At 45.5% G+C, this 12,907-nt stretch overlaps 1 protein-coding gene across 1 annotated transcript; it reads left to right on the plus strand.

Moving 5' to 3' along the window:
- The first annotated feature begins 2,607 nt into the window (after positions 1-2,607).
- LOC308113832 (microtubule-associated protein RP/EB family member 1-like) lies at positions 2,608-12,884 on the plus strand. The gene is made up of 7 exons (XM_080470337.1): positions 2,608-2,788; positions 4,174-4,304; positions 5,686-5,831; positions 9,282-9,480; positions 9,566-9,666; positions 9,764-9,916; positions 11,098-12,884. The coding sequence occupies exons 2-7, from the start codon at positions 4,184-4,186 to the stop codon at positions 11,140-11,142; spliced, it is 765 nt and encodes a 254-aa protein (XP_080326463.1). The 5' UTR covers positions 2,608-2,788; positions 4,174-4,183; the 3' UTR covers positions 11,143-12,884.
- Positions 12,885-12,907: the final 23 nt, after the last annotated feature.

The raw sequence follows: 12,907 nt of genomic DNA on the forward strand, positions 1-12,907 counted from the left end.
ACTATCAGGTCCGATACTGCACCGACTACTTGTACTCGTAAATCTCCCCGATACATCCTGGAGAGTATTAACGTGATCCGTCAGCAGGTAGAAGAGAGGACGATCGACGGTTTGGAGATTCTTTAATAATAATGACAATGACAAACGTAAGACAGACTGTAAATGATGTTCGGACAAAATAGAATTTAGACTTTCGCGAATCGTTTGCATTTAGATTATAGTTAACTACCGTAATTTGCGGACTATAAGCCACCACTTTTTTTACACACTTTGAACCCTGCAGCTTATACAACGACGCTGCTAATTTATGGAGTTTTACTGGTTAACAGGCTTCATGCCGCCAGATTCTACTTCCGCCTGTAGATACTTGCTGTTTTGAGCTTCTGCTTCTCCAAAACTTGTCCTAACAGTGACGTTGTGACGTTTCTGCTCTTGGTGATGTCGTCTTGTGCTGCTCTCAGAAGCCCGGAGCTCCAGCAGCAGAGTGATGCGTTCAGGCGCATCACGTAAAGCCGCCCTGCTGGACTCCCTGGCTGAGAAATCTTCCTCCTCAGAATCACAATCAGCAAATAACCCATAAAATACTTTATCAACAGAGAGAGCTGCGCTCAATAGTCCGGAAAATATGGTAGTTTAATAAGTAGTTGAAGGTTCGTACTTGTCGCTGTATTGCAGGCTGCACCCTTTAAAAAGTCTTGTTTGTCGTTTGTTCTGAACCGTTTCCTCCCGTCAGGCCCATCATCGCCTCCCAGAACGACAAGCTGAACCTGCAGGACTGCTTGGAGCTCGGCAGGACGGCCCGGGTCAGTCTCACCTTGTTTTACCTGCTTCAGGGGGAAATCCTCCTTCGCGGAGACGACCTGAACAATGACGCTGGTTTCTGTTCCCAGGTGACGAAGGTCAGAACGATCACCACCAATCCCAACTCCCTGAAGCAGGGGAAGAACATGAGCTGCAGTCTGCCCGTCGTCGAGAACGGAAGAGAGGACAACCTGTGGGTCACCGAGCTGGAGAGGTAACGGGGGAGGGGGGGACGACTGGAGGTTCTGCTGGTCGTCACGTTGCCGGGTGTCGCCAACCTTTTTCTCCCGTCCTGCTCCAGAATCTTTGGTTTCCCGAAGCATTACACCGACGTGAGGAACATGAACTGGAAGCAGAGGCAGAAGGTCCTGGGAAAGGCCTGGAGTGTGCCGGTGGTCCGCCACCTCCTCGCTCCCCTCAAGGACTACTTCGCCTGCGAGGAGCTGCCGCCCGCGCCCAACAGTGCCTCCTCCTGCTCCTTCGCCAACTCGCCCTCCCCGTCGTCTCCGGACGCGCAGCAGCTCAGGTGAACCTCTCGCACGGCTGAGAACATTCTGGGGTGTCAGCAGGACGCAGAGCAGGAAGCTGCAGTGAGTCCTGGAGAGCTGCAAGCCGTCGATCAAATCTGGGATTGGTGACCTGTCCAGGTGAACCTCTCTCACCTGTCCTCACGTGTCCAGGTGAACCTTTCTCACCTGTCCAGGTGAACCTCTCTCACCTTTCCTCACGTGTCCAGGTGAACCTCTCTCACCTGTCCTCACGTGTCCAGATGAACCTTTCTCACCTGTTCAGGTGAACCTCTCTCGCTGTCCTTGTCCACAGCTGGGATTGTCCCCACCTCTCCTGAACTGGTTTAGAAGACGAATAGAAAAAGGAATTAGCCTTTGGCTAGCATTAGCCACTTCAGGGTAAAACTATGGATAAGTATGATCTATGCATGACAAACTGTTGATGTTTGGCTTCACATTGAAGTTTCTGCTCATCAGAGAAACTCTGAAACTTTTTCAAGTTAAACACAAAAGACTGAATGTCACAACAAAGTATTGTCATTTTCTATTTTTTTTTAATACCTGAATTGTTGATAAAGATGAATTTCTTTTTTTTTTTTTAAAGCTTTTGATTTTCCTTCTAAGGAACATTTTATTTGACTCTTGATTGAAAAATAAATCAGCTTGATTATGTTGGTTGGTAAAAGGTGGACGGAAGACGGATCTAGAGGACGTCTTTGATTGAGATGCCGGGCGCCATTGGAGCAATGCTGCTCGCCGCCGAGGCGTTGTGTTTGACTCCGGTCGGAGACGTGACTTTAGTTTGATCCCTGTGTGCATCAGGCTATTTTGATTCGTGATTAAAGACCAGAATTCACACCTCATTCCCTGCCCAGGTGTATTCTTTCAAGGTACAGTATTCAAGTCTTCCCTCTGCAGCTTAAGGTGATCAGTGCAGAAGCAGGTGAAGCTTGCTAATGCTAAAAGCTCTTTTACTGTATGTAGTTTTTGTATACAGGCATATAAAAGTACACATAGATACAGATAGGAGTGTGTTTGTGTACAGTGCTCTCTCTATGGGTTTGTATGTCTTTTAATATTAGTCTATACGTGTACCCATCCATGTTTGTGTGTACTTGTATATGATCATAAAGCAAATCCTATATGTCCATGAGTAAGACTTTCTATATACAGTATTTGTGTATAATTATGTAATTCAAATATGCCCGTATCTACTGAAATATGTCTTCGTGTCTACTTCTACATGTCTATGTGCTCTAATCTGTGTGCGCGCGTCGCCTTTACGTATCAAGGCGTTACCCGCGTCTTGTTTGACGTAATCACGCCGTTACTTCTGCTACCGGTGGGGTGAACGTGAAGAAGAAGAAGAGAAAAAGAGAAGTAGCAGAAGAAGCTGAAGAGTGTTTTTATATTTACATGTCACAGCGTCACAGCCGAGAAAACCACCACCGACCACTGTGAAAGACAACCGCCTGCAGGTAGGTCTGGCCGCTCCGCTCAGAGCCGCTCGCCGGCCGGGGAGGCAGCTAAGTAGCCCCGTTAGCTCCGACGATAGCCAGCGGGCTGTCGGCGAGAAGGAACCCGGGAGGTGTGCGACTGGTAACCCGGGGCAGACACCCGGGCCATAGCCTGCCTCGTGGCTGGTTCCCGGGTCGAGCCGTGAGCTGTTGTCACCGGAGCTCCGCTGCCAGAAGTTGATCGGCTCCCGGCTAACCGCTACCCGCTAACGAGGCGGTGCTCGGTGGGTTCAGGGCGGGGAGGGGGGGGAGACAGCGGCTCTAGGGCGACAGTAACCGGGATGCATGTGAGCTGAAATTCAGCCACGACAACCGGCAGATTTAAATGCCCGCGGTACGTTAACATGCTGATTAACCGAACCGGCGGTCTGGATAGTAACCGGTTAGTTGGGCGAACAGTCAAGCTACCTTTTTAGCTAAACTGCTCGACTGCCGGTAACCGGCCCCTGCACACCTCCAGCCAGCCAGTCAGCCAGCCAGCCAGCCGGGCCCCTGCACACCTCCAGCCAGCCAGTCAGCCGGGCCCCTGCACACCTTCAGCCAGCTTCGGGCGGGGGGGGGGGGAATCTGAAGGAAAGCAGCCACCATGACCAGAAACTGGCTAAATTTAAGGCAGTGGACAAACAGATCAAATCTGTCCCCCCCCCCCCCCACACCCCACACACACACACACACACATCTGAGGTTAACGTTTATAACTAATAGTTCTCTTTCTTATCCTCCACCAAATAAAATTCATTTATCTCGATATATCTTACATCTCGTGAGATACATCCAACCTCCAAAACAAAGATAACAAATACTTTAAAGTCCAATATAAAGTATTGCCATTTATGACATTTCTGAGCTGCTCAGCCCTGTCATCCATTGTAACAAGTGTTGGTAACTTCTGCTTGTTTCGGCTGCTGGTTCAACAGGACACGAACCTTTACTTCATTTGGATTTCTTCATGTTCCGCTAATCCAGATTACAGTCACATGGGGCTGTGGAGCCGCAGGCTGTAGACCCCCGGTTTAGAATCCGTAGGGCTGCTCTATATATTGCAGGTTGTTTATAGTTGGTGTGATATTAATATGCCCAATATACAAACTGCTAATGACAGACTGAGCTGCACGATGCACACTCGCTGGGTCGATGTAGGCGTGAAATAGAAGGGACCAAACCAGGGCCCAGTCACAGTTTGATTAAATTGGGGAAGAGAAAGGGCACTGTTACTTAGAAGACATTAACATGATCTACTTAAATGTTCTTATCATGAATATTGATCTTCGGTATGTTCGTATTATATTGTGCAACGCTGCTGTGTTCAGTCGCCTCTCATAGACAAACCATGTGTGTGTGTGTAGGTGACCGACGATGGCTGTGAACGTGTACTCCACCTCTGTGACCAGCGACAACCTGAGCCGTCAGGACATGTTGATGTGGATCAACGAGTCGCTGCAGATGTCCCTCACCAAGGTAGAGATGCTGTGTTCAGGTGAGGAGACGCTGAACTACCCCCCTCGGATACTCGCGAGTATCTGATTACTGGAACAAATTCATCAGTGACAACGAATTATTAATTACTGGAAGAACACCTCATGAATCAAGTTTCTTTTTCTTATTCCCTCAACATCGTTGCATCATGAAGACTTGAAGGAGGGAGGGAAGAAGGAGAAAACTAGGGAGGGAAGGAGGGAACTGGTGAAGGAGGGAGAGAACTAGTTTAAAAAAAAAAAAGTCGGGAACTAGTAAAAGAAAGCAGAAACTAACAAAGGAAGGAGGGAATTAGGGAGAGAATTGGAAAACTGGGTAAGTAATCAACGGGTAAAACGTCACGGTTAATGTATTGAGAAGGAAGCTTTAGAGTTTGATGGAGGAAAATCTGCAGCAGCTGATTTCTTATTACTATTAATTTATTAGCGTTCAGGCAGCTGTTTACAGCTGTGAGCGACCGTCAGCATCAGTGGAGCATTTAGAATCGGTTGTGGGCCAAGTTCAGGACATTATTGATGCCGTGTGAACGGGACCTTAATGTTTACTGGGCAGTCGCTGTTCTGCACGCTGACTTTGAAGACTTGAGCGCAGGGAGAACAGTGAAAGTGTGATTTTCTCAGTCCTGCCTGCATGTCGGATCATTTTCCAGCTCCTCTCCAGGCCTGTGGACTCTCTGTGTTCCTCACTGCTTTGCCACACAATGATCTGCCTGTACGTGTGTTCTGCCGCTATTGACTGTCTCCATTGTGTGTTAATCCACTTCCTGGGTTAGTGCTGTGTAATTAAACATGTTACAACAGCTGTTAGAACAGATGTGATTTTCCTCTGGAGACATTTCAAATGACTGTGACCAGGGTACCTGTATTTCTCTGGCCTCTCTCAGACTCTCATCCTTTTAACGTCTTTGAATAATTTTCTCAACCAGCTCAATAAAAAATAAAAATACAGAGTGTTGCCACCACTAAGGGAAATATCTATCTTGTAATTCGACTACAAATTAAATGTTGAATCCCTGCAGGCGCGATCTGACACGATGTCAACAGATTTTAAGGAAAATATCTTTAACCAAAACGTTGAGCGAGCTGTGGTCTGGGCAAGGCTGCTCATGCTAAGTAGAGTTGTGGAGGATACAGGCTAATGCTAATGCTCAGTCAGAAGGCTGAGTTCAGGATTGATGCTAATGTTTCAGTCAGAAGGCTGAGTTCAGGATTGATGCTAATGTTTCAGTCAGAAGGCTGAGTTCAGGATTGATGCTAATGCCAATGTTCAGTCAGAAGGCTGAGTTCAGGATTGATGCTAATGCTAATGTTCAGTCAGAAGGCTGAGTTCAGCCCCAGACTCCTGCTGATGTTATGGATTCCCTCGTGTTTCTTTGTGTTCAGGTGCTGCCTACTGCCAGTTCATGGACATGCTGTTCCCAAACTCTGTGCCTCTCAAGAAAGTCAAATTTGGTGCCAAGCTGGAGCACGAATACATCCACAACTTCAAACTTCTTCAGGTGGCCTTCAAAAAGATCGGCGTCGACAAAGTGAGTGATGACGTGAAACACGTTGTGCAGTCCAGCTTAACCAGCTGAAAATCTGGGATTTGGAAGAGATTCACGTTCTACTTTGTCCCACTGCTCGTATTCATGATATAAACAATGAGGTCCGTTTAGGCTCCATCTGGAAATAAGATCTTATTTATGATATGAAGCATGTTGCTGAAATGCTTGAATCTGTCACTCCAATTTAGGTTGGATTTTTAATCCCAACAGATTACAGGTTACAGAGGAACTACCAAAGACACACATGAGCACCAGGAACCTCTCTGTCACGTAATATTTAATAAATAAATTCATGTGTTTTATCTTAACAGTTTAAAAGTTTCTCAAAACTACCAAACACTCAATTATTTTATAATTTTTTTTATTGTTTTTAGGAGTGATGTTTGATAGAAACGTCCCGCCACAAGGTGGCGTTGACATGACAGTGGTGTTCGGAGGCGCTGAACATGCAATTTTTTGGAGGAAAGTTTTCCAAGGTGGAACTTTTCGAACACTCCGTCTCCTTGTAGAATGTAGAACATGGGAACGGGGGAGAAGACGCAACTTTCCTGAAAGCCTGGTCCTGGTCACCACGTTGATAGTAACTAGTAGTTCTGCACATGCTCAGTAGAGCCAATCAGAACCATGTTTCCTCTCTGGTGTCATGACTCCCAGTCCTTACTGTACTGGGACTTTTATTTTGACAGTCACCGTAATAATAATCCAACTTGGTGGTCTGTCTACTAGAATGTCCGTGCTCTCCCATCGTTAATCTTTAAACAAACGGCTCCCACTAGTGGCCTGACATGAAAACTACATCGTTTTCAGCATTTCTTCTATTGCGGTGTAAACTGACATCGTTTTCAAAATGCTTTTCTGACATGAAAATGCAAAAACAATGTCTTTTCACTTTAAATCTTCACTGCCATTCCAGTATAAAACATAAGCTCTCATTGCACAAGAGGTGATTGTTTTTCTCAGTCATGAATTGCAGCCGTGTGATGAGCGGGCGGCCTGAAGAGATTAAAAACAACACTCACGATGTGCTCCAACAAAAGTAAGCACTAAGTGATCGTTCCAGAGGAGAAATTAAATCGCTGGGAGGATATTTGCAGTTCAGAGGGGTGTGTCTGACCTGAGCGACGGGGAATGTTTAACTGACCTCACCAGTTGGTGACGCTCCCTTTCTCCGTCCCGACCAGCTGAGCTGCCTCTGCTGATCTGCTCATGACTCACAGGGTTTTAATAGAGCCGCCTTCACCCGCCTGTTACTGCAACCGCACTCACATCCGCCTCGGCTAACCTTTGTTACCGTCAGCTGCTTTTAAAGAGACGGAACAATCTACCTACAGTGCCATCCATTTATCTGCAGACTGAACTGTCTGCATGTCGCTGCATCATCTCTGGGATCTCTAGATCAGTTTGTCTCCAAAGGTTCATATGAGTCTGTGTGGTGAACAGTTAAGTTAATTTATTCATTAATGTTTACTTACTGTATGCACATTTTTTTCTTTTCTTGGTTAGTGAAGTGAGTAAATTCTCCCAACCTGAGCAACCAAACATAATGCAGAAATGTCAAGGGGGGTAGTATTGTCACACTGCGCTGTATTACAACAGCTGCTCCTTCAGAGGACTGAAAGCATGATGAGGTGGAAACCTGGCTCATTGATTGGTCGGGACCGAAGGTGGAAATCCCGCCCCTTTGGCTGGCTAGTAGCCAAAAGCAACCATGATGTATAGTCTTCAGACCAGATATCAATGAGCTTCTTCCTCACTACTCCTCCTCTGCCCTCGACACATTTTCCAACTTTTGTCTGATTCTTCAGATTTGCGCTGTTAGCTTTGTTTGTTTACTGTCCAAAATTATACTACGCTGTACTCCACGACCTCTCTCGGTCCATGGGATAGTCTACTGCAGGGGTCTTCAAACCCTGGCCCCCAGACCTGGTGTCCTGCAAGCTTTAGGTCGCTCACAGGTGCAACACACCTGAATGCAATAAGGGGCTTGTTATTGGGCTTTTTTTTACACGCTTGATTGTCGCTTCAACATCAGATTGAGGTCTTCTGAAGCTGGGCGGAGCTAAAACGTGAAGGACACTGTCAAGTCAAGTCAGCTTTATTTATACAGCACTTTAAAACAGTTGTGGCTGAGGCCAAAGTGCTTTACAATAAAAGACAAAATAAAAAAAGTACAGTAAAGACAAGAGGCTCTCAAGGCCCGGATTTGAAGACCCCTGGTCCACCGGGTAGTCTGCCGGGTAGTCTGCCCGATGGTCCCTGATGCTTTCACGCTGTCGTGGTCCGAGGAGAGAAAAGAAGCGATTGATGCAGGTTGGGAGTGAAAATTCTACTAGGTGCTTGTTTTTTTTGTTTTTTTATATTTATTTATATATATATATATATATATACTACCGTTCAAAAGTTTGGGGTCACTTAGAAATTTTCTTATTTTTGAAAGAAAAGCACAGTTTTTTTTAATGAAGATACTTTAAACTAATCAGAAATACACTCTATACATTGTTAATGTAGTAAATGACTGTTCCAGCTGGAAATGTCTGGTTGTTGGTTCAATACCTCCAGAGGTGTATAGAGGCCAATTTCCAGCAGCTACCCCTCCAGTGTTCTAATGCTCCAACGTGTTGCTCGTTGTGTCAGAAGGCTGATGGATGATTAGAAAACCCTTGAGCAATCATGTCGGCACAGCTGAAAACAGTTTAGCTTAGAGAAGCTATAAAACGGAGCTTCCTCTGAGCAGCTGGAGGATCTGGAGCGTCACATCTGTGGGGTGGATTCAGGCTCCAAATGGCCAGAAAAAGAACTTTCATGTGAAACTCCACAGTCTGTTCTGGTTCTTGGCCTCCAACTTCTCCACATTTCAATCTAAGGCAGCGTCTTGATCCTCCACCGCGCCGTCCAGTCGTCCAGCCGCCCCTTTACTGTGTTTGCCGCTTCGAGTTTTAATCCCCATCAACGCAAACTCAGCCTTCCTTCAAACATCATTGTCTGATGTGCTGAGTAATCGGATTACAGCTGTGCCACTGACCTACACCCTCCCCGCACTGTCGGTGTGTAACTGAATCTCAGCAGGTCAGCAGGGCCCAGCCCCCCCAGACTGTTCAGTCAAACTTTATTCATACAGTCGCATTGTTCAAAGTGGTGATGAGAAAAGAAAGATAAGATGAGACTGATAATCCCACAGTCACTCCCAGTCATTTATCTGACGCTTCAGCCACTGAGACAAAAACCTTTTGACGTCATAAAAAAGGAGGAACTCCTGCCTTTTATGTGCCTTTAAACCTGGGAAAGGTTTCAAACTGGCATCATCATCTTGTATTAAAGGAATTTATAACTCAAGATTCTGTCTGTGGATGTTTATAAAATCTTTTTACTCATCTCTCTCTGTCTCACGCTGTTTGTCCCCCCCCCCCCCCCCTCCCCCCTCCCCCCTTCTAGATCATCCCAGTAGACAAACTGGTCAAAGGAAAGTTCCAGGACAACTTTGAGTTTGTCCAGTGGTTCAAGAAGTTCTTTGACGCCAACTACAACGGGTCGGAGTACGACCCCCTGGAGGCGCGACAGGGCCAGGACGCCATGCCGATGCCCACCGCCACGTCAGCCCTCAACAAGCCCCCCAAGAAGACCATCAGCCAAGGTCAGAGCACTTCGCCGCTCCAGAGGAGCTGGACTCACGAACATATTGAGAACCGCTAGAAAAACTTTCCTTTCTTTTTCTCCAGCTCCTCAGAGACCACCGGTCGCTAAGGTGGCGCCCAAGGTGGCTCCCATCAGCGCCAGGAAGGCGGGGGCTGGCGAGGAGAGGGCGGAGCTCCTGAACGAGGTGAAACTCACGGAAACAAAATCGCTGCGACACGTGTTGCAATACCATTTTAGACCAGCAGATGGTGTCTAATCTTCTCCTTGTGTTTGACCCGCAGCTGGAGACCCTGAAATCGACCATCCAGGACATCGAGAAGGAGAGAGACTTTTACTTCGGCAAGCTGAGGAACATCGAGCTGATCTGCCAGGAGAAGGAGGGCGAGGGCGACCCCACGCTGCAGAGGATTGTCGACATCCTGTACGCCACAGACGTGAGTCCCGACACACAGTGGAAGAATCTTCATTATCTTCCCTCTTAAGTTCACACGGTGACGTTTCAAGTGTAAAACGCATCGTTTTTGCATTTTTGCTTCAGAAAAGTTTCACATTTAGATATTAAAAATGGTCGGTGACGACCAGCAGCAGCGTTTCTGTCTTCAACAAGGAGCCGGAGCCCGAGCCTTCTTCAAACTGCTGCGTTTTCCTCTGGTTATTCATTTATTATTATTATTCCTTTTTATTTTATTTTATTTCAGCTTCAGAAAAAACCAAACAAACAACTCTCCAACTAATCAGCCGAAGGGGCGTCGGTTGAAGCAAAAGCTTATTCACACCTACTCCGTCACACAAGAATTAAACGAGGCTCTCTAGATAATGTCACACAATTTACATTTTTTTAAACTATTACTAATTTTGCAGCACACATTCAATAAATACTATACACAAGGCTTATATATACAGGGTATACATGCACATCAAACGTGTATATATACGCACATACATATACACACATCAATGTACATAATATTAATATACTATTTAAATTTCATCAATTACATTTTAAATAAAATATAGTTTGGCAATATTTAAATTAATAATATTCTCTATCACAATATATACCTTTTATCATGTTTATTAAGTATTTGGATATTTTTTACCGTTATACACATATTATATATTATTACTGTCAAATAGTTTCTCTTCTACTTACTAAAGATTTATGATTTAAAAAGCTTTTTAAACTGGTTCATGTTGGTTTTATTTCCTCACTTCCATAATTGAACTCCTGCTTTTTGTTCTACTCGTCCTTTTTCACTGTCGTTCTAGTATTTAGCATCTTGGAATGTAGTTTTGTTCCCCTTCTTCTCTAACAATCTTTTCTACAACCTGTTAGAAGTGGGACGGTTTTGAGTTGGATGAGCCGTGGGAGTTTCAGTTCTGGTGTGTTCCTCTGGATCCTGTTACGTTTCAGCCCGACGGCTCTTTGTTTACATTATGAACGAACGCTGGGATCGGTCGTGGCCGCCAGCACCGCTGTCTCGTAAACCTAACGGAGGTTTTGCGGTTTGACATCATTGCCGTTAAAACCAGGAATCACTGTTTTGGTGGTAAAAAGTGATGAATAAATATGTGATAGTGATTTTATTTTTTTTTCCCGTCTGTGCTCCTGCAGGATGGTTTTGTCATACCGGATGCTGAAGAACAGGAGGAGTTTTAACTTTCCAGACTGCAAGCAACTTTTCACCCCCCCCCCCCCCCCCCCAAGCTGAGGCCGCTTGGTTTTACTCTCTGAAATCAGACTTCATCTTCCCCTCCACCTTCAGACGGACTTCCTGGTGCAGCTCGACTCGTCCACAGTGTCAGTCAGTCAGTGCCTCATGCCCCCTTCCAAACCCGCCCCCCTCCCAAAAAAAAACAAAACAAAAAAAAAGTGTTGGGTTCTTTTGTAACGGACTTCAGTGTGACGGTCTTTGTGTGCGTGTATTTGTGTGTGTGTGTGTGTGTGTGTGTGTGTGTGTGAAACAAATCAAACTTTCTCTTTACCGCTTTGTCCCGAACTAAACCTTCACCACCTTGTTTTTCTCTCTGGACGGCGCCCGTCGCAGTACCGGGCCGATAACCTCAGTAAGGACCTGTAAATATCTCCAGCTTGTCCTCACGCTGACCTCGGACCCGCCACATGCGGATTTGCGAGGATCTCTGGGTTTTCTCAGTCAATCTGATGTTGTTAAAGACTGTGACTAGAGCCTGCCACTCCGCATCCAGGGCAAAAAAAACCCAGCGCTCAGAACACCCTGACCCAGGCCGAGGTTCATTTGGAGATATTCACAGGTACACTTGGAGTAGAGCTGCTACTCAGCGTGTGTGTGTGTCAAATGTGTTTTCTTCCAACCCTGTAAATGTCGTCTTAAATCACTGATTTTAATAATGAGTGCCAATTGGGTAAAAAAAAAAATACTGTTTAGCTCAGGAGGCCGAACCTGCCAGTCCTCACTGAGGGCCAGAAACCCCATTACAGTTCTTTACAGGTCCTTGTTGGCACACACACACACACACTGTACGCTCTGAACACTGCCGGTGTGGTCTAGCGCTCACACACTCAGGGCTCGTCGAAGTGTGTTGGCCCGGCCGAGGCGCCTGAAGGGCTCGGGGGGGGGGGGGTCTTCTCTCTGACAAATCTCCACGGTTCTTCTTCTGTCCGCCTTCGTTTGTTTTCATCACATTCATTCACTTTTTTTTTTTTTTTTTATATGATTTGTTTCTGCAGTTTTCACTGGTCTAGATTTGTGGCTTAAACCTGGTTCTTGTTTTCTTGGTGCCTATAAAACCTGGTGACGCCTTCTGATCAACACGCCCATGTTAAGAAATAAAACCTGCAGTGAAGATTTTCTACACTTTTTGTCTCATTTTGTTGTTTTCAATACCGCCGGCGACTGCAGGGTCAAACCAACGATCTCTGAACTCCGCCTGTGTCACTGCTCATCTTCATCACACTGCTGTCTCCATCAAACCATCTCTCATCGTCTTTATCAGACCTCCCATTGTCTTCATAAGACCATCCCCCATAATCTTCACACTTCTTCATCAGCCCATCCCCCATCGTTTTCATCAAATTGTCTTCATCAGACCGTCTACCATCGTCTTCATCAAACTACTCCCATCATCACACAATGAAGCGAATTTGATACATTTTAAGACAACAAAAATAAACAAAAATCCTTTTTTTAATTCTTCACGGAGATGTAATGGAAATGTTTGGCCGCCAGAGGACGACATTTTACCAGAGTCTTAAAAAAAAACTTACCACCCATAGAGGGAAACAAAGTCAAACTAAACAAAATCGATCAGAATTCAATAGCTAATTCACTCATGTTACATTTCTGCAAGAGTTGTGTTCATTGTATTTACTCTAATTAAACATAAGATGGTTGAAATACAAAAATAAACATCTTGAGATATAAAATGTCATATTCAATTTAATA

Source organism: Lipophrys pholis (assembly GCF_963383615.2).
Source record: "Lipophrys pholis genome assembly, chromosome: 8".
In the NCBI taxonomy this organism is placed as follows: domain Eukaryota; kingdom Metazoa; phylum Chordata; class Actinopteri; order Blenniiformes; family Blenniidae; genus Lipophrys; species Lipophrys pholis.

Bases quoted from the DNA above. Each gene is read 5' to 3' on its own strand.
- LOC308113832 (XM_080470337.1), top strand. From the start codon at position 4,184: ATGGCTGTGAACGTGTACTCCACCTCTGTGACCAGCGACAACCTGAGC. The intron at 4,305-5,685 runs GTGAGGAGACGC...CTTTGTGTTCAG, and splicing joins GGTAGAGATGCTGTGTTCAG to GTGCTGCCTACTGCCAGTTC. The intron at 9,481-9,565 runs GTCAGAGCACTT...CTTTTTCTCCAG, and splicing joins CAAGAAGACCATCAGCCAAG to CTCCTCAGAGACCACCGGTC.